Source organism: Colletotrichum siamense (genome assembly GCF_013390195.1).
Source record: "Colletotrichum siamense strain Cg363 chromosome Unknown KSG_Cg363_contig03, whole genome shotgun sequence".
Lineage (NCBI taxonomy): Eukaryota > Fungi > Ascomycota > Sordariomycetes > Glomerellales > Glomerellaceae > Colletotrichum > Colletotrichum siamense.
Window position 1 is genome coordinate 6,366,416 of NW_023501016.1, and position 18,373 is coordinate 6,384,788.

The 18,373-nt window shown below is 56.7% G+C and overlaps 7 protein-coding genes across 7 annotated transcripts; 3 read left to right on the top strand and 4 right to left on the bottom strand.

The window, feature by feature from the left end:
• Positions 1-1,600: 1,600 nt before the first annotated feature.
• Positions 1,601-2,037, bottom strand: CGCS363_v005700 (uncharacterized protein; the record flags this gene model as incomplete). The annotated part of the gene is made up of 3 exons (XM_036637549.1): positions 1,601-1,684; positions 1,761-1,823; positions 1,888-2,037. 3 exons carry the CDS (start codon positions 2,035-2,037, stop codon positions 1,601-1,603), a joined length of 297 nt encoding a protein of 98 aa, XP_036497835.1.
• A 2,517-nt stretch (positions 2,038-4,554) lies between these two features.
• CGCS363_v005701 (uncharacterized protein) lies at positions 4,555-5,718 on the top strand (the record flags this gene model as incomplete). Its single annotated transcript, XM_036637550.1, has 3 exons — positions 4,555-4,749; positions 4,988-5,050; positions 5,110-5,718. The coding sequence occupies 3 exons, from the start codon at positions 4,555-4,557 to the stop codon at positions 5,716-5,718; spliced, it is 867 nt and encodes a 288-aa protein (XP_036497836.1).
• Positions 5,719-6,543: 825 nt separating this feature from the next.
• Positions 6,544-8,338, bottom strand: CGCS363_v005702 (uncharacterized protein; the record flags this gene model as incomplete). The annotated part of the gene is made up of 2 exons (XM_036637551.1): positions 6,544-6,871; positions 6,930-8,338. The coding sequence occupies 2 exons, from the start codon at positions 8,336-8,338 to the stop codon at positions 6,544-6,546; spliced, it is 1,737 nt and encodes a 578-aa protein (XP_036497833.1).
• Positions 8,339-9,228: 890 nt separating this feature from the next.
• Positions 9,229-12,236, bottom strand: CGCS363_v005703 (uncharacterized protein; the record flags this gene model as incomplete). Its single annotated transcript, XM_036637552.1, has 4 exons — positions 9,229-10,454; positions 10,504-10,796; positions 10,845-11,486; positions 11,536-12,236. 4 exons carry the CDS (start codon positions 12,234-12,236, stop codon positions 9,229-9,231), a joined length of 2,862 nt encoding a protein of 953 aa, XP_036497834.1.
• Positions 12,237-13,765: 1,529 nt separating this feature from the next.
• On the top strand, positions 13,766-14,893 carry Rraga (Ras-related GTP-binding protein A; the record flags this gene model as incomplete). The annotated part of the gene is made up of 1 exon (XM_036637553.1): positions 13,766-14,893. The coding sequence occupies one exon, from the start codon at positions 13,766-13,768 to the stop codon at positions 14,891-14,893; it is 1,128 nt and encodes a 375-aa protein (XP_036497839.1).
• Positions 14,894-15,261: 368 nt separating this feature from the next.
• On the bottom strand, positions 15,262-16,645 carry ubx1 (UBX domain-containing protein 1; the record flags this gene model as incomplete). The annotated part of the gene is made up of 3 exons (XM_036637554.1): positions 15,262-16,024; positions 16,072-16,499; positions 16,568-16,645. 3 exons carry the CDS (start codon positions 16,643-16,645, stop codon positions 15,262-15,264), a joined length of 1,269 nt encoding a protein of 422 aa, XP_036497840.1.
• A 678-nt stretch (positions 16,646-17,323) lies between these two features.
• On the top strand, positions 17,324-17,810 carry CGCS363_v005706 (Mitochondrial import protein 1; the record flags this gene model as incomplete). The annotated part of the gene is made up of 2 exons (XM_036637555.1): positions 17,324-17,590; positions 17,700-17,810. 2 exons carry the CDS (start codon positions 17,324-17,326, stop codon positions 17,808-17,810), a joined length of 378 nt encoding a protein of 125 aa, XP_036497837.1.
• Positions 17,811-18,373: the final 563 nt, after the last annotated feature.

Consider the following 18,373-nt stretch of genomic DNA (forward strand, 5'->3'; position numbering starts at 1 on the left):
ACATGAGTTGAGAATCATTCGTACCTTTATAAGATGAACCCTTCAGTTCCGGCGTAGGGCGTAGCAGCATAGACTCTACTAAAACATGGGGGCATGGTCATCGGTATTGCCGACTTTCTCCGCCTCTTCTCGTTACCCCCACATCCCATGTTGCAGGAAATTGTCCCTGCTTGGCAAAGGTTAAATATCCCCTGGCAACTGACTCAATTAAGCATCAATCAGTCCAGTTTCGCAGGTGACTTGAGATGAACAGCCACACTTTAACTCATATGCTACTGGCCATCAATCTCAATCTGGAACACAATTGAGATGTCACCGTGTGCCGTTTTTCAGGGGTCAGCGTGAAATCTACAGCCCTACTTGCGGAGCTACCCGTGGACCGTGATTCCCATCACAGGCTCAAAGAACGGAACAGATGGTTGAGCCAACTTTTGATTGACTACATCCGCGGGAGACCTTTTATTAATGAAGATCGCTGGTTCCGAAGTTAATTAGGTCGGCCTCGATAAACACACCGAAAATGCCGGATGCGAACGGCGCGTACTCGGCACTTATCGTACTCGGGCTCGGACCCGTTCTACCGCCGGCCCTTGTCTGTGACGGACACCTCCAGGACGCTACAATGGGTTTCGGCCTGGCCCTCAGTGGTGCAGTCCCCAGATCATCTGAACACTTGATCTTCTCCACCAGCGCCGGACTCAAAGATAATGTCTTCGATTAAGTTAGTCGGGGGGACTATGTAAGAAAACACGTTTGTCGCACCGGACATTCTTGATTGCGGTCCAGTTCTTCAACAATGCACTACAGTTACTTTTCTTGACCAGGACAGTTCTCCTGCTGTTTCCACTCCTTCGTGCGAATGTTGGCCACATCATCAATCTTTTGGCGTTGAGGCAACGGACAGCTTGAAAGTCGACGCTATCGAAGTTCTTTGCACGGAGGATTTGGTAGATGCAGGGAAGTACATGAATTTATTGCTATTTTTGGGCAAAGAGAAGACGTCGCAAGCAAATTAACACAGCGATGGTGCGATGAATAAGCGCTGGGTGACGGTAGTGAGATTGCGGCTATCAACGGCCGGGAGGCGGGCGGCATGAGCCAACAGCAAGGCAATTTCATGCTCGATTCAGCTCCTATGCCTCGCCACAGCACCATTTATGATTGTCTTTTGCCAAGTCTTAAAACGTCTGATAGTCAATCTTTTGATCTGGCTATGGGTATTATGGAAAATCCCGATCGTCCTTGGCAATTGTGCACTTCAATGCCGTTAAAACTTGAGTACGTGCCATTTCCTTTTCCAGTAACTTTTCTCCGAGGGCAAAGTCTTCTAGTATCTTTTTTGACTCAAGTTTCGCTGCTGCCTTACACAGCGTCACCGAGATGGTAAGCTCCCAACCTTTAATCAAACCACCTGATATCGAGATAAACCTTAGTACAGAAGTAGTGTAGTCGTGCCAAATGAATGTGATTATTTTCGTGAAATCGTGTAAAGATCGTAACTAGATGCACCTAGATCCGCCGCTTATATAATGCTGGTCATACTCGTTTCCTCATATCCTACGACAAGACGTATCCCCCAGTATCTTCAGTGAGATGCTGCTTAGAATCCTCCGTTGGGGCAGTAAGCAACGCCACCATCACTGGGCCAGCCGCAGCAAGATCCGTCTCCAGCTCCGGCACCAACCTGTTTAGCCGAAGGTTAGCAAGCCGATCTCCATGTCGAAGTTACCCGCAGTACGGGCGAAACCGTGAAGACTTACGCAAGAACCGACACCGCAGTCGTAGTTAACCAGGCCCCACATGCAGCTGGTTCCGTTGCAAACCTATTTTGGCATCTGTCAGTCTCATATTCTAACGCGAGCATCATGAGTTGGGATGAAGACATACACCCTTAGAAGCGTAGTTGCTAGGGCACTCCTTGCGCTTGAACAGCTGGGCAGGAGTTGCCGCGGCAGGTGAAGACTCGGGAGCCGGAGTAGGAGCAGCGGCGACGAGGGTGAGAGCCGAAGCGATGGCGAAGATGGTAGAGAACTGCATTTTGACTGAGTTGAGAAGATGTTGTTGCGTGGGTAAGTGTGTGATGGGAGCTTTGGGTTGAATGAAGCTGTGATGATGATGAGGTTTGAGTGGAAATACTGGATGGCATACGGAGTATTCAGTAGTTTATATAGATTTTGAAGCAAGTTGCCAGCAGGCGTTATTCGCATCAGACCCATCATTATCTTGTAGCCGAGCCGTGTAAGTCTATTCTCCACCAGTCTCTCTAACCGCACTGCTGCGTGTACAATTGCCCGACTTCTGTTTCTATTGTGGATCTGTCTACTGTCAAACTGGCTTGATGTGCCCCAGGGCTGACTGCGACTGTCGATCTTGTGAGCACGGGTCAGCGTGGATGGTACGATTTCCTGAAAATGGACTCCATGTTTAAGATGTACTGGAGCCGGTGTTGCCTTCTCGGATAGACTTGATTGGTCACAGAAGGTCACCTAGTCTCGGCCTCATGGTTGTAGCTCAGGCCCCCATCCTTCCGTCAGACAATGTATTGGACTGACAAGTTGAGGACTACAGGGTCTATCGTCAAGAGCTCAGTCCGAAATCCCATCGTCACCTCCACAGCAAGTCGGAAGGCTCGTCCCGTTCGGAAGGATTTTGGTCAGGCTTAGCGCAATCCAGCGAAGATCGTCGTAGGGCTGCCGGCATTCAATCCTACGATCCACCATTAAACGGGCACCAACCATTCTTCATTCGCAGGCCCCGGGGAACCCAACTGCCATGTCCTTTTGCTAGTACTGCAACATCATCAAGGCTCAGCTGTCTGTGCCCCGCCAAAGGAAGGATCCAGTTGCGGTGTCCCCATAAGCTTACTGCAGGCCGTGAAAACACTCCGAAATGGGACTTTCGTCGTGGAAGTCTTGGTGCAGCACTTCCGCATCCGGCTTGTCTTCTTGCCATTCGTGGGTAGTTCGGCCCATTTCGGACTCTCGTGTTTGCTTTGAAGTTTAGATGGTGTCGACGAGTTGACTTCATGCACTGCCATCCGATGTGACGAGAAGTTGCCCGTCGTGATCCCTCTCGCAATGTTTGCAGTGCTATTTCAAATCGACCTTCTATTTGAACCGTGATTCCTAACAGTCAATCAATCTACCTAAGCAGGCATTGTATCCTCCTCCGACGAGGGTTCACATCAATCCCGACGTGAATCAGTGGACAACACACGGATGCCTGGCTCTGACTGTCGATCAGCCCATATCCCTCAAACCCTGCTGGACCTCGTCGGACTCACCTCGGTACCCAAATACCGACTTTAAAATGGAAGCGAAAGACAGCCATGAATTTTCCTGAGTCGCAACCTTGCAGCAAAAGGACTTCACATCGTCGGCCGACGCAGGGCGAGTCCGACTTGTCGGGGTGGGCGGCCGGGACAAACCACGCGGATTTTGCGGTGTGCCAACGCAAAAGTTTCCATCTCTCCCCATAATTCACAGCCGTCAGTGCGAGGGAGGGCCCCCCAGTAGTTGGGCGAAAGAGGCTGTTGATCGTCGCTGTCTGTGATATTGATCCACGTAGGTTCCACCTCTCATGGCAGTGTGACGCCCCAGAGGCGCCCGGGCAAACAATAGAGAACTGATTGAGCTGTAGGAAGATGTCCAGGCTGTTCAAGGTTGGTTTTGTGGGGTTTGACTTGCGGCAAGCTTCAATCCTTTGAAAATGTGCGACGGCAGAGAGGTTTATGGGATACGCACGGTCGAAGCTTGTTGCCAGCGGGACGTGAATTACGGTTTCTTCACTTTGCTCTGTCCTGTAGTGCTGCAAGTAAAATGCGTTCATTATGTGGTTTTAACAGAATAGAGGGCCAGCATCTCAGGTAGACTCTCGGCGCGGTCTTTGACGTAGACAACTGCATCAGGAGAAAATATTGCTGAAGTCTTGCGGTGGATTTAACTCTGATAAAATTCAAATCAGACTATGATATGTTATCATACCAAACCAAATCATACCGCTTATCAGTCTTGAACCATCTTGTCATGCAACTGGACTGAGCACTGACCGATGTGCCCTTGCTGCCTTTTGCCCTCCTGTGAAAGTCCCTGCTGAGTGGGCTCGAAACTTCCTCGGCAAGCCATCCATTTATTTTTTCATCAATATTTTGAGGTTATTCGCACATCCTTGGGAAGCCCTCTTGGCTTCAAGCCTTCCACTTCGTCCCGAACACACATTCCGTGGCAAACCTTCTCGTATAAGCGAATGCACAAATCCAAAGTCAAACATAAATATTGTGTGAATATACGAATGTTGCATGAATATCATATGAATATTGTATGAATATTGCTCCAAGGCGCAAGAACGCAAGGTCTAATACCCAACGGATTCAACAGCCACAAACGATCAAGGTGATGCGAAAGCCACCACCACATGCCCTGGCACGATACCCGGGCGTACAAAAAGGCACACAACACTCCCAACCTTTCGCCCCTCTCCGCTCTTTTTTTGGTTTTCTTTCAACTAACCCTAAAGGTCCCGACACAGCCTTGAATCAACCCGGACACCTTCATCATGAAGGTCACCACCGTCTTACTCGCGGCCGTCGTCGTCCTCACCGGTGTCGACGCCCTCGGCAAGGGTGGCAAAGGTCGCAAGGGCGGCAAGGGCCGCAAGGACGGATATTACAGAGGCGGAATCGATATGGGCCAGAAGAAGGATCCCGAAGCTCGCAAGACGGAGTGTCCCAAGTCTATCGGCTCTAGGGGCGTAAGTTGAGATTACGTTTTCTTGCTCATTCGCGTTTCGTTTTCCTGCTTCCGGCTCCCTCTGTCTCTCACTGTCTCTCCATCTTTGTTTGTACACAGCTATCTACCTCCCCATGAACTCATTTCTCCCCCTTCCTTGCCTATCTACGTTCTGTACCTTTGAAGCACATATCCCATCAAAAGCCACACGCTACAACCCAACAACCAGAAGCGAACGAAACGGCACTAACAACCCACAGAGATGCAACGGAACCTCCTGCCGCGTGAGGGGCGCCAACTACCCCTGCGTCTTTGGCAAATGCGTAAGCCCTGCCCCGTTTCCTCCCCTTCCACCATTCTCGTCTCTAACCACCTCCCACAGACCGGTGACGGCGGCCGCGACGGCGCCTGCTGCGGCATGCTATCTTACGGCGTCCACGCGCGCTGCCCCAACGGGCTCACCGGCGAGAAAGAGATGATCAACGGCACGATGGTGCCCGAGGACCGCGGCGGCTGGGGCTGGTGGGGCCACCCCGAGCTCCCCATCGAGGACTGGTACACCAAGAAGGAGTGCAAGGCCATCGGGCCCGACCTGAGCAAGATGGGCGGCATGATGGGCGGCAGCGCCGCCGCCATGACGCTTGCGGCGCATTTCGAGGAGTTGCTCGCGGACGACTACGACACCGAGGTGAGGGCCGCCATTGCGAAGGATCCCGAGGCTGCCGCTGCGGCTGACGCTGCGGTTGCCGCTGCTGCTGCTGTTGATGACGCCGAAGATGATGAGGAGGAGGAGGAGGATGCTGCGGTCCGAAACGCTGAGGCCGAGGCCGGCGGCCCTCCCAAGAAGAAGAAGGATCCCAAGGGCAAGAAGGATCCTAAGGGCAAGAAGCCTCCCAAGGGCAAGACGCCCGATTCCCAAGACGGCCCCCCTCTCACCGGGGACGATCTAAAAAGATCAAGGTGTGGCAAGCACCTTCAAAGCAAACACTAGAGAGCTAGGGTTTCTGCTCCTCGCCTTGTTGTTTGCTCGGGTTTTGCCAAGTCTGGGCTACGCTTGGTTCTACAGAGGAGAGGAGGATCTGGAGGTTGAGGGTTGGAACTTTGGGTTCGTTGCGACGGATTGAAATAGGGGTGTCACTTCACATCATTCGCCTGCAACAGGATCACACGGTATGGTTGTCAGCTGAGTACAGGACTCGTGCCACAGTCTTTCATTGTTTGTTTGGCAGCTGAGTCGCTGGGTGGAGGACGAGTGCCTGGGCGAGAATGTTTCTGTTGGCGTTATGGAATTGTGGTCTAATAGGGGAGAGAGTCTGGGTTGGAACTTTGGGTTCATTGCGAAGGATTGGAATCAGGGGGTCATCACATCAAGCAACAGGATTACATGTGTTTTCCGGTTGAGTCCCTGAATGGCTGACTTTTGTCACGCCATACCATACTCAATCGACAATTTGTCAGTTGCGACCCTGCGGATGGATGACTTTGTTTAGTGGCATTTAATGGAATTATCTTGGATTTACACAGCTTGATTTGCCTTGTGACCTTGGATTTGGTGTTGTATCCACAGGCATGGAATGGGGATGCTCAGTTGTTGGCCGTATACCGGATGTTTGTGGCGTCTTTGGTTTTCCTCCTTTGACTAGTATCGATCTTCAATTTTGCCATCTCTGTAGATCATCCATACTAGCCAACTAAAGTTTCACTATATTGAAGTATGCCATTTCACTTCCATTTTGACTCAATTTGAATTACTATGTTTACAACCTTTTCACTCCATTACACTAGTCAAACAATAATTCATCCCACATCCCCAAACTTAGTTGAAGTACGCAAGGAGTCCTCTCTCGACAGCAGCGCCAACCACACCAGCACCGGCAACGATCCATACCCACTTGTTGTTCGCCTCCTTGACGGCCGGCCAGAAGCTGTTCTTGTCGGTCCTGTACTCCCGCAGCTGCTGCAGCTTGACGGGGCTCGTCTTGGCGTACCGCTCCTCCTGGCTCGCCTCGTTCTCCTTGTCGCCGCCGAGGTAGCGGAGGATGATGTAGTTGAAGATCGGGCCGAGCACGGCCAGCGGGTGGAGCATGCCGGCACTGTAGAGCAGGACGGGGAAGGAGAGGTGGCAGAGGGCGTCGCCGAGGTAGCTATATGAGGTCAATACCTTTCGTTTTATATGACAGGAAAGGAAAAGGGGTCACTTACTTGGGGTGGCGAACAATGCTCCAAACCCCCTCGCGGTTAAGCTCCTTGCTCTTCTTCGAGTGCGCCTCAAGCTGCGTGTCCGCAAGCGTCTCAAGCGCAAAGCCAGTAGTAAACAGGAACACAGCCAAGCTGTGGAACGTCTCAGGGAAGTCGGTAATCAGCGACGCACGCGCACTCGCCAGCGGTGCCTGGAAGGGCAGCGTGAACGGCAGCGCAATCAAAGCCTGGAAGGCAGCCTCGGGCAAGAACATGGTGAAGAACGCGCGATCCCAGAACTTGGGGTCACGCTTCTTGGCGACCACGTAGCGGTCGTCGTCCCGGCCGCGCTTGACGCTGCGCGTCGCGATGCGGTACAGCAGGCGCCCGCCCCAGGCGCTGACGCCCGTGAGGAGCAGCTTCTGCGTGTAGCCGAGCGAGTCCCATGCCGAGGGCAAGGAGAGGCCATCGTAGATGACGCGGGTGCCGACGGCGGTCCACCACGCGTTGGCGACCTGGCCCGTCGGCCAGAGGAAGTCCTTGGCGTCGACGCGGTCGGTGTACCGCGCCACGGCGTACGTGACGGTGCTCAGGCCGGCGTGGAGCCCGAAGGAGGGGAGGAGGGCATTCTGGAGGAGGCCGAGGGTTGTCGTGGTGGCGCTGTTGACGGGGTTGCTCGGGTGCAGGTTGAAGTGTGTGCCGTAGCGGTCCTGCTCCGCGCCGGACACTCGAGGGAGACGGCGGGAGATGCCCTCAGCGGAGGGGGCTTTGCCGCCGAAGTGGCCTCCGAAGCGGTCCTGCTCGGCGCCCGAGGCTTGAGGCATGGCGTTCTTCACCTCGGAGGCGGAGGGAAGCTTGTCGCCTCCGAACCAGCCCCCGAAGCGGTCTTGCTCGGCGCCAGAGGTCTTGGGCAGGTTCCGCTCAACCTTGTCCGCGACCTGCTCGCCCTTGCCACCCCACCACCTCTCATAGCGGTCCTGCTCGGCTCCAGAGACATGAGGGAGGCGGTCTCCGAGCTTCTCGATGGAAGGAAGCTTGTCGCCGCCGAACCAGCGGTTGTACCTATCCTGCTCGGCGCCCGAGACGTGCGGCAGTCTCTCGCCCAACTTCTCCATGGAGGGGAGCCTGTCGCCGCCAAAGTGGGTATTGTAGCGGTCCTGCTCAGCCCCCGAGACATGCGGTAGCTTCTCGCCCAGCTTCTCGAGGGACGGCAGCTTGTCGCCGCCGAACCAGCCAGCGTAGCGGTCCTGCTCGGCACCAGAGCCGCGGGGCAGATGGTCCTTGACGGCGTCGGCGGCCTTGTCTGCCTTGTTGCCGCCGAACCAGCCGCCGAAGCGGTCCTGCTCTGCGCCCGAGGTGGCGGGCATGCTTGGTGTTGGGATCTTGTCTGTGTTTACTCCCAGATGGGATTGGTAGCGGTCTTGTTCTGCCATTGTGCCTTCCGCGGAGCTCAATGGGTTTTGTCGGATTGATCGAACGATGAAGGAGGGGGAAGCTCGTGACAGAGGAGGTGTTATTTATTGGAAAGGGAGGATCAGATCGGAGCTCGGGTAGCTAGCTGTTCCCCTTCTGCTGTTAGTCCTTCCTCTGGTGGCATGTTTCCTTCCCTCGTCCGAGCACAGCTGGAAGCACCTGCAGCAGCTGCAGTTGGACGCTGTAAGAATGACGTACATCCGTGGTAGGGCGTCGGGGGCGATCCACCGCACCCTTGCAGCTGCGACGTCACCAGCCCCTGGGACGGGCATGTTGGCTGATTCTCTTCGTGTTCTGGACTTGTGTGTTTGGAACGGAGGCGATGAAGGTGGATTTATTATTTCATGACTGCCGGCTCACAACAATCTCACAAATCTCATCTCACTCGTCTTCACAATCGACCCTGGCTGAACATGACTGATGCTGTTGATGAAGCCCTTGCATCGACTTACAGCGGGCGACAGGGGCACTAAGAGAGAGTGCGGGGCTGGCGGGTGCAATGCAGATCCCCAAAAGGCGGGGGGGAGCACGGAACGAACGCTTGCGGCTAAAATGGACATGGTCTGGCCTGCATTCCTCTGCGTGGCGTGGCATCGGGTGATCGATCAGCTTGACTCGGACGGGATGGGACAGTCAACCGAGTTTTTTCTTCACATTTTCAAAGATGGTGTTGATGGTTTTGAAGATGAAATGAAGAGATTCTGTTGCTAAACAGCTCATACAAGACGGGATTACATGTAAAGAACCCCCAGGGAACTCCAATCGCTCATACATCGTGAGAGCTTCGTCATCCCAATTTGACCCAAAACATACGGGGCATCCACAAAAACACCAAAAACTCCAGAAATAGTCAAAAGAAACCCCCGTCATGCCCGCCGTGCCGGTCGTACTTCTTCCCGTACGGAGATGGCGGCAGGTCCTGCGTCGGGGGAGGGAACATGGGCGAGGAGACGAGAGCCTGTGTCTTGCGCTGCTGCTGCTGCCCATCCGCCCGTCCACCTCCTCCCTCGCTGTACGCAGCTGATGAGTCCAACATCAGGTCGAACAGCGTCTCCTCATCGTTCTCGTCGATGGAGACGGAAAGGTCTGGCGAGAACGAGAATGGCGCTACTAACCTTGCCGAGGGCCCATCCTCCTCCTCAACTTTGCTCTCCGGCCCCATCGTTCCGGTTGCTGGCGGCCGTGAGGAGTCCGCTGATTGCAACGACGCCCTTGAGTACGAATTGATAAGCTCCTCGAGCATCCTGCAGTTCCTACAGAGTATGCCGATGCCCGAGTCGGAAAAGCGGCAGCCCGAGTCGGTAGTGTGCGGCGCCGTATGCGTCGACGGGGCCGCGCTGAGCCGCGGGTCGCAGAAGACGTCTTCGTTCGGTCGCAGTGAAGGCCGCATGTTGCATTTGCTGCAACGTATGTCCGTGTTGTTCGAGTCGCGCAGGCCGCCTGCGCTAGTTGGGTTCGACTCCACGCCAGAGGAGTACTCCGCGTCCGAGGAGGTGCCTTTCGGGGACGTGTTCCCCTCGGGGCCGGCGTCGGAGTGCTCCGTCAGGGCCGATATCCGCGGGAAGGGGATCGTGAGCGTGGCGGGGATGGGGAGGTTGGTGGTGCGAGGGGGGAGCTTGGCTTTGGGGGAGCCCTCGCTCAGGCTGCGGCGCTGGGCAGGGATATGTGGGCGGAGAACGGGGTCGCGGGTGAAGCTTCTGGTCTCGGTAAGGGGCGGGCGGCGATGATGCTCTGGTGGCACGAGAATATTCCTGACACCCCCTGAGGACGCCGAGGAGAGCTTGCGCGGGCGGTTGTTTGGTGTATCCTGTGTCTGGGACGCGGAGCGGGAGCGGTTTGGTGTTCGTGACGGGGGCTGAGTCCGGCAGGAGATGAAGACACTTCGGAGATGGGCTTCCACGGCGAGGGAGAGGGAGCCGGTGATGACGGGGATCTGTGCTGACAAGAGGTCGCTGTTTGCAGATTGGGAGGCGAGGAACTTGAGGCGTTCTTCGAGGCTTGCTTTCAGGGTGGACATGTTGGCGCTGGTGAAGACTTCTTGTTCAACTTGGGGAAGCTCGATGGCGGGCAGAATGGCTGAGGTTGTTAGCGGCGGTTATCTATCTGAAGGGCAGGCTTGACTTACCTGGACGAGGAACTGTCCCGTCATCTGGGAAAAGACACTTCCACAAGTCGTCCCATGATCTAATATTCCCCGCCTCAACACCTTCGGACAGTGTTCTCGCCCTGCCGGCAGTGATGCCATCTTCAGGGTCATTGCTGGGCGGAACAGCCTCCGAGCGAGGATCACACATCTGCTCCCTCGGGAGCATCAAATGCTCCTTAAAGGCATTTGGCTCAGGGAACCCCTTTTCGCATCGCGGGCACTGGAACAGCTGGGAGTCACTGGCATGGCGATGGTGTCTCGTGATGTGCTGCCTATCAAGAGATCAGTGGAATCCTTCTGTTGGGCCTTGGTTGACTTACTGCAGATCGGAAAGGCTCTTCCACTGGCCCTGCGCGCAGTGCCAGTTGTCGCTGACGTTGAATCGTGCAGGATTGCGCGTTCTGAACGGGCAAGGGAGCGCTGTCGTGGTGGTTTTTGCTTGTTGGACATCGACGACTGGCGCTGCTCTGGCCGGAGCATCTGTCTTGACATCCCCTTCATCCATATTTGGGGCTTCTCCCATACGCCGACTGTCGTTGTTCTGCTTCTGGTTATGCCGAAGTCCCCATGCTTCCAGCGGCCATGGATGGATTGAATTGGAGGCTGGGGCTGGCGTCTCCTGTGAGATCTTGTCTGCTGGGGCGTCCTCTTTCGGCGGCTTGCTGGGAGTCTCCGCCGTAGAAGCGTTGGCAATCCCATCCAGGCACTTGGACACGGCGTCCCAGACCTTCAAAGCGGCAGAAGATCTGTCGGCGCCAACCCCGACACCCTCGTCAAGAATCATGGTAGAGATTCGAGAGACCAGTGTGCCGCCAGCATCAGCCGCTGGACCATCAGATGGCAGAACGGGCAGCTTCTTGTTGATCTCCGGTACCGGTACTTCCTTGCGAGGGGGGAACTGCTCGGACTGGCGATATTCAGGAGGCGGCGGTGGCTTCGAGTCACGGTAGAATGATCCAAGCCTGTATACATTAGTTGCCTATTTATCCTTCGCATCGGTTGTGTACTTACCTCGGAAATCCCTTCAGCCGCGACTTGGACGGCGTCGAGGGTGTAGGAGGAAGACTCCCACGCACCGCGACCCGCTGCTCCGGAGTCTCTAGAGCTTTCACGGGCATACTCTCCCTCGTTGGCGTCGTCACCTTGGACGAATCAGGGGAATCCTTCCGCTTCAGCAGAATCGAGTCTCTCAGGGGAAGCCGTCGACGTTTGGGCGACGTCAACTTCGACCGCGCCAGCCCTGGGGAAGGCAACGGCGGCTCCACCACTTCCTGAACAGGCCTGTTCTCCTGGCCATCCCGCTCCTTCTCGTCCCTCGCGCCATGCCGACTCGGCGACAGAATACGTAAGGTCATGACAGGGCTGCGGCACTCATACGGCTGTGTCGACGAGCTATACACGCGGCCGGGCGAGCCGCTGGCGCGCCGGGGCAGCATCGAGGACGAGTTCACGTTCGGTCGGGACTCGTCCTCCGGCGCGGTGTATCGCGAGCGGATCGGGGGTCTGTTGGTGGGCACCGGTGGGCGGTACTGCGTCTCGACCCTGGTTCTGCGGCCTGACGTGCTGCTCCGCGGCTGTGGGATGGGATTGCTGGCTGGAGTATCTGGACGAGCAGGGCGTTCGGGACGTTCAGGACGGCGGGGCGGTTTTGGTTGGGTCTGCCATAGCGGCGAGCTCACGCCGTGTTGTGTGTGCCAAAATGGAGAGGTCATCGTGTGGTTTGGCAGCCTGCTCGACTTACACGAGAACGTAACTCAACGTCGGTGGAGTTGTCAACGAAGGCACAACGAAGGCGCAACAAAATCGAGTGAACGCCTCGAATAGACTTCAGGATCCAGTTAACTGAAGAGCCTTCGCGGCATGATGGCCTCGACCTCGGACGTGGGGGTTTGAACACTCATATCTGCCTCTTTGTGGCCCTCTCCCAACATCTTTGTCCGTAGGGATGAGCAAAATCTTGAACAGTGTGCCCATCCACACCCATAGCCTGGTCGCTAGTCCATCGCTAGCCCGGTATCAGCAGATGCCCTTGGTGTGCGAGACGGCATCCCGAAACCTGACGAACACCCGTCGTATCCATTGGCCCGCGCCGGCAAGGGAGAAGCGAAGTTGGCAGTCCGCGCAGTTGCCAAGGGTCGTCGCGACTGAGACACGGTCTCACGCTCCAACGAGGGGCGGGTTCACCGTTTGTGGTGTGCTCGATTCACATCATTGGACAGACGGCGCATCTCTCCCTTCGGATCCCTTCGGCTGAGGTGGGCACACAATGCCGGAGGCTGGACTCCCTGGATGGCTGGTGGATGGTGATGGTGTGCAGGAGGGAGCCGGAGGATGGCTTTTTTGACTGCGCTGACGATGACTGAATCTTGTTTGATTCAAATTTCTGAGGGAATCCGCATCTTCAGTGGGTGATCGGCGAGGAGCTGGTAGAACATCGGATCGAGTTATTGTCTGCCCGGCCTCGACTAGGCACTGCCGAGAAGCAGGGAATCCGACACCGGATCCCTTGTGATCGGTCCATCAACCGGCACAAAGCTGGTGATATCTGGGTTGCATAAAAATAGAGTGACACCTCGTCTTGGCCGCTCCGATTTCGACTCGATGATTAGACATGATGCAGCTCATTGAGCATTCGGCATCACGATTTGTTTTTCTGAAGTTGTGATGGTGGTGTAGGAGCATCAGCTGAAGGCCACCCAGCCTCTTCTGAAAAGGTTTGTGATGAATTATGTCTAGAGATGAAACTCCTGGACGGCCATCTCTTGACATAATTTCGCTCAAGTCTCTCCGACTTGAACAAGCCAAGACCTTTGAGTATACAATGTGATGAAGATGATGAAGGAGGATGAGTGTAAGCAGGTAGCTTGGCTTGCTGCCAGGTAGCTGTGGGGGCCTTATCTTATCAGCCACCCAGCACGGTTCTCCAGCCAGGATACGTACCTAATTTCCAGGAAATCAGGTCGCTGACGAGAAGATCAACACCTCCAGCTTCCCAGCCTCACACAAGATTCAGCAGCGCATAACGGCCAATTGCTCGACCACAGCCGTCCGCCAGCAGCCTGCTCCACCCCTCTTGCGTGTACCATCCGAACACGCGTCTCACGCATCCGCAGCCGAAGACATCCACGCGCCGCGCCCGCAAGGCCCGCACCAACCGGCCCAGAAGCTCCCTCCTCCAGCTCCTCGATCCCGCAAACCCCCCTCCATCCTCGCGAACAAATCACCACCCCGAACCCCCGCCATGGCAGACACATACACGGAAGGGCCCCCGCCGGCCCTCGCAGAAGTCAAGAAACCCAAAAAGAAGAAGGTCCTGCTCATGGGCAAGTCCGGCTCCGGCAAGTCCAGCATGCGCAGCATCATCTTCAGCAACTACATCGCCCGCGACACCCGCCGCCTCGGCGCCACGATCGACATCGACCTCTCCCACGTGAAATTCCTCGGCAACCTCACCCTCAACCTCTGGGACTGCGGCGGCCAGGAGGCCTTCATGGAGAACTACCTCTCCCAGCAGCGCGTCCACGTCTTCTCCAACGTCGGCGTCCTCATCTACGTCTTCGACATCGAGTCCCGCGACATCGACCGCGACCTCGCCACCTACGTCTCCATCATCTCCGCCCTCCTCCAGTTCTCCCCGCAAGCAAAGATCTACGTCCTCATCCACAAGATGGACCTCGTCGTCCCCGCACACCGCGAGTCCGTCTACGACGACCGCGTCCGCGTCGTCCGCCAGAAGACCGCAGAGTACGCAAACTCCATCGGCTACCTCTCCCACCAACAACAGCAGCAACAGGCAGACGACAGCAACGACCCCAGCAGCCCCGTCCAGCAGCCGCCGCAGACGGGCGCCTTCGACATCACCCCCTTCGCGACCTCCATCTGGGACCAGTCCCTCTACAAGGCCTGGGCCAGCATCATCCACGACCTCGTCCCCAACCTCGCCACCATCGAGCGCAACCTCGCCAACCTCGGCGTCGCCATCGAGGCCGAGGAGCTTCTCCTCTTCGAGCGCACCTCCTTCCTCGCCGTTTCCTCCTGGACCTCCGAGGAGGGCCAGCGCAACCCCACAGAGGACCGCCTCGAGCGCATGTCCAACATCATGAAGCACTTCAAGCAGACCATCTCCCGCTTCACGGGGACCCCGCGCAACGCCGAGCAGTTCGTCCGCATGGAGCACAAGGCCGGCACCCGCTTCAACCTCTTCATCCTCAAATTCACGACAAACACGTATCTGATGGTCGTCCTGCCGCCCGGCGAGGCGCGGTTCAACGCCGCCATGCTCAATTGCCAGATTGCCATTGAGCACTTTAAGTTTCTCGACGGGCCGGCGACGATGATGGCGCACAGCGGGGCGGCTGGGCCTGCGTGAGAGAGTGTGGTTGGGGTGGAGAGGAAAAGAGAGACATCACGCACTGTAGATTTGTTTTTTAATATTGTGTGACGCTGGGCAGCAGCCTCGTAGCTGCTGTGGCGCATGGCAGGGATGATTAATGATACCATTTCAAGAGGGCGTTTGAAGGAACCACGACATTGTAGCATAGCATACACCAAAATCACATGTACATCACCTAGTCATTGAAGATGTTCTTGAGTACTTCTATTTGTCGGGACGAATCTACATTCCACCCAGAGGCAAGAAGGCCTCGTACACCCTAGCCGCACCACCCATTGTGTGAAGGCTGGGCTGAAAAGAAATTCCAAACGCCGCCGTTACCCGCCATTTTTGAAAGACCTCGCTCAAGCCCACTTGACAACGGCGGTACCGCCCTTCTTGAACTCGGGCATCTCGCCCAGCACCAGACTGCGATCGGTGTGGTCCTTGTTGGGGAATGTCGTAGCCAGCACCCAAGATCTGGTGCGAGTGTCGGCGGAGGCGCGCTGGACAAACTCGTAGACGTCATTCACAGTGTTAGTGGTGTTGAAGCGCGCGGGAAGTCTCGTGCCGTTGGGAAGCTGGATGCGGAGGGTCAGAGTTGGCTGAGACTCGTCGACGGTGGTCTGCGGGCCGGAGGAGGTGGTCGAGGCGGAAGCGGTGGTGGTCGAAGCTGCAGGGGCGGCGGCTGACGAGCTGCCCTCGCCTGGGACGGGGCTGCCGAGACGGCGACCCTCTCCGCCGAAGGGCTTGTACTTCTTGGGAAGGGGACGGTAGTTCTCCTGGTGCTGGTGGAGCTTCACGTCGACTGGCTGGTCGTAGCGCACGTTCATAAGGTGAAGGGGAGCTCGGCCGGCGCGAATCATGTTCAGGTCCATGGCGTTCTCCGGGTCGTCGAATCTGTGCAGCTCGCCGTCGTCGATGCTGAAGCCGTCCTGCCAGAGGTGAAGAGTGCGCTCCTGGGGTTCGCCGGTCTGGCCTGGAGGGCCGCTAGAGCCCTCCTGGAAGGCATTCGGGTCGGGAATGCTGCGGCTCTCAGTGCCCTCACCGCCGAGGGTCTGGCCGGTGCCTCTGAAGGTGGAGCGGGAGGGTCCGGCCGGAGATGCTGTCTCGGGGCGGGAGGCGTTCCTGTAAAGGTCAGTTTTGATCTCGGAGTGACTGTGGCCAGCACTTACGCCTTTGCCTTGGCGAGGATGTCACTGATGATCTTCTTGGCGCCACCTCCCTCCTGTTGAGAGGGATCCTGCACGGCCAAACCAGACTTTTCTCCTCCAGCGAACAGATCACCCCTGCCTCTGTCGTCGTCGTCCTCGTCGTCCTCATCATCGTCGTCGTCATGCGCGTGGCCGCCTCCAAGGGAGCTCAGGGTGGCGAGGCCCTTCTTCTTGGGTGCCTTGCTGGATGCAGCACCGCCGCGGGCAGCCTCAGGCGCAGGGCGGCCATCGAGGGTTCTGGGGCCGGTGTATGCTTCTGTGGCAGGGGCGGCCTGGGATGACGATGCAGCAGCACGTTGGGGAGCATCGTCTTCGGAGTCGTGGTCCGCGTAGTAGGCCTGGGCGGCGAGGCCGATGTCCCAGTTCGCGGCTTCGAGGTACTCTGTGCACTGAGGGGGGGTCAGCCAGGAACGCAAGCAACGAATGACGAGATCGTATGGAACAGGCAAGCACGTACGCGAGCCTCGGGGAGGCCAGTCAGGCTGGTGAAGTCGCGCAGGATGTTGTTGCGCGAAGCGCTGTTGCTGCCGGACATGATGATGGCGGTTCTGCAGGTGGATGGTGGGGAAGAGGGAAGGAGGATTGCAATGAGTGACGAAGCGATGCAATTGTCGCTGCTGAGATTTTTGTGTTGCAGCGAATGTCTTATCCGGAAAGAGGTGAATTAAGGTGTGTGTCCCTTCAAGGTTGCGTCCTCCCAAGGTTCAGGCAAAAGGAAGTGATTACCTGCGCGTGGTGGTGAATGGTGTTGGTGATGAACGGACTAGAGCAGGCAGCTTAGTGGTCGTAACTGCCTGAGTTAGAGCTTGCTGCTTCCGTTCCTGTACCTCTCTAGCACGTTCCCTGTGACGTGGGATGGAGCCACCCAGGCCACCCAGGTGCACCTTCCAGAACCCCACCACAGCACCTTCCCTGGGCGCCGCAAGGTGCAGCCGGATCAGATATCCACCGGACCCCGCGCTTATCTAATCTTGATCCATGGATCCCGTCTTGTCCCGCCTTGGAGAGCTCAGGCACCTCAGCTAGCTGTGATGATTTCCCGAAGTGAAGCCGGAGCTGTCCACCCTCGTCACAGCACCTCGCCCAGCACCGAGATTCGGTAAACGTGCCTCGCTCGCCGTCGTTGGATCTACTCTGCGGTCACCAAGTAGCTCCCCAACAACCCGCCTCAACCATCACCCTCCCATCCGATACGAAATCCCCCCCGTCGACGATGGCTTCCCACGACGACTCGCTCCACCCCCTGGCCGAGTCTGGCGTCACGATCCGCTCCGACAGCGAGCAGTACTCCCAGGCCGAGACCCCGTCCCCCCCGTCGTCGAACTCGCCAATCATTCTCTACAAGCCGCCTACCTTCTGGGGTCTGGTACGCGGCGCCGCTATCAACCTGTTGCTGCCCTTCATCAACGGCATGATGCTGGGATTCGGAGAGTTGTTTGCCCACGAGGCAGCCTTCAGGCTAGGATGGGGCGGTACCAAGGTATGGAGAGACTGGGCGATACGCTTTTGCTGCTGCTTGCGAGAACTTGCGCACAATGCAGTTCTGGAAAAGGCGATGTGGAAAGGACATAGTAGCTAACACTCCGCAGGTTTTCCCCATGTCCAGGAGGAGAGCCCACCCCATTGGCCCTGGCCTGGAGGTCCGCGACAAGCGTCGCGCCCCGTCCCCGGGTCTCGACGACCTGACGAGCCTGGAATGACTAGGCGGATGGGAATGAGGGCTTAGGCGCACTGACGACGTCCTGCTGGTGATGCTTCAGAAGTATTACTGTTGTGACATCGTCTCTCGTTGAGGATGGCGATGCTGTCCGGCAGACAGGACATGCAGCAAAACAAACCAAAACTTGAAAGGAATCGTGTCTGGCAGAGAATAGACACAAATCATGCATCGGCGTACGGAAGATGGAGGGTGTACAAACAAGACCCCTAGACAGGCGGCGCGGACCGGGTGAAAGGGACGAGTCCAAGAATCTTGAATCGTACATACATGACGGTAGAATCAAAAACGAAACGAACCAAATTACTTCCTCTTGTCTTCCGAATCTCCAGAAACAACAGCGTGCTGTTGACGAAAGCAACGAATCAGCTGCTCCGACATCCCTCATATCCAATGCTGACCCTCCACCAGCCTGCCCCAGGCCCCGGGAGACGGAGCCGGGAAGCTTGGGCCACCCACCCGACGTTTTCCCGGCGCGTCTGCGGTCCCCAAAAATTTCCAGCACCCGCGCATCTGTCGATAGAGACGTCCTTCAATTCCCACCAC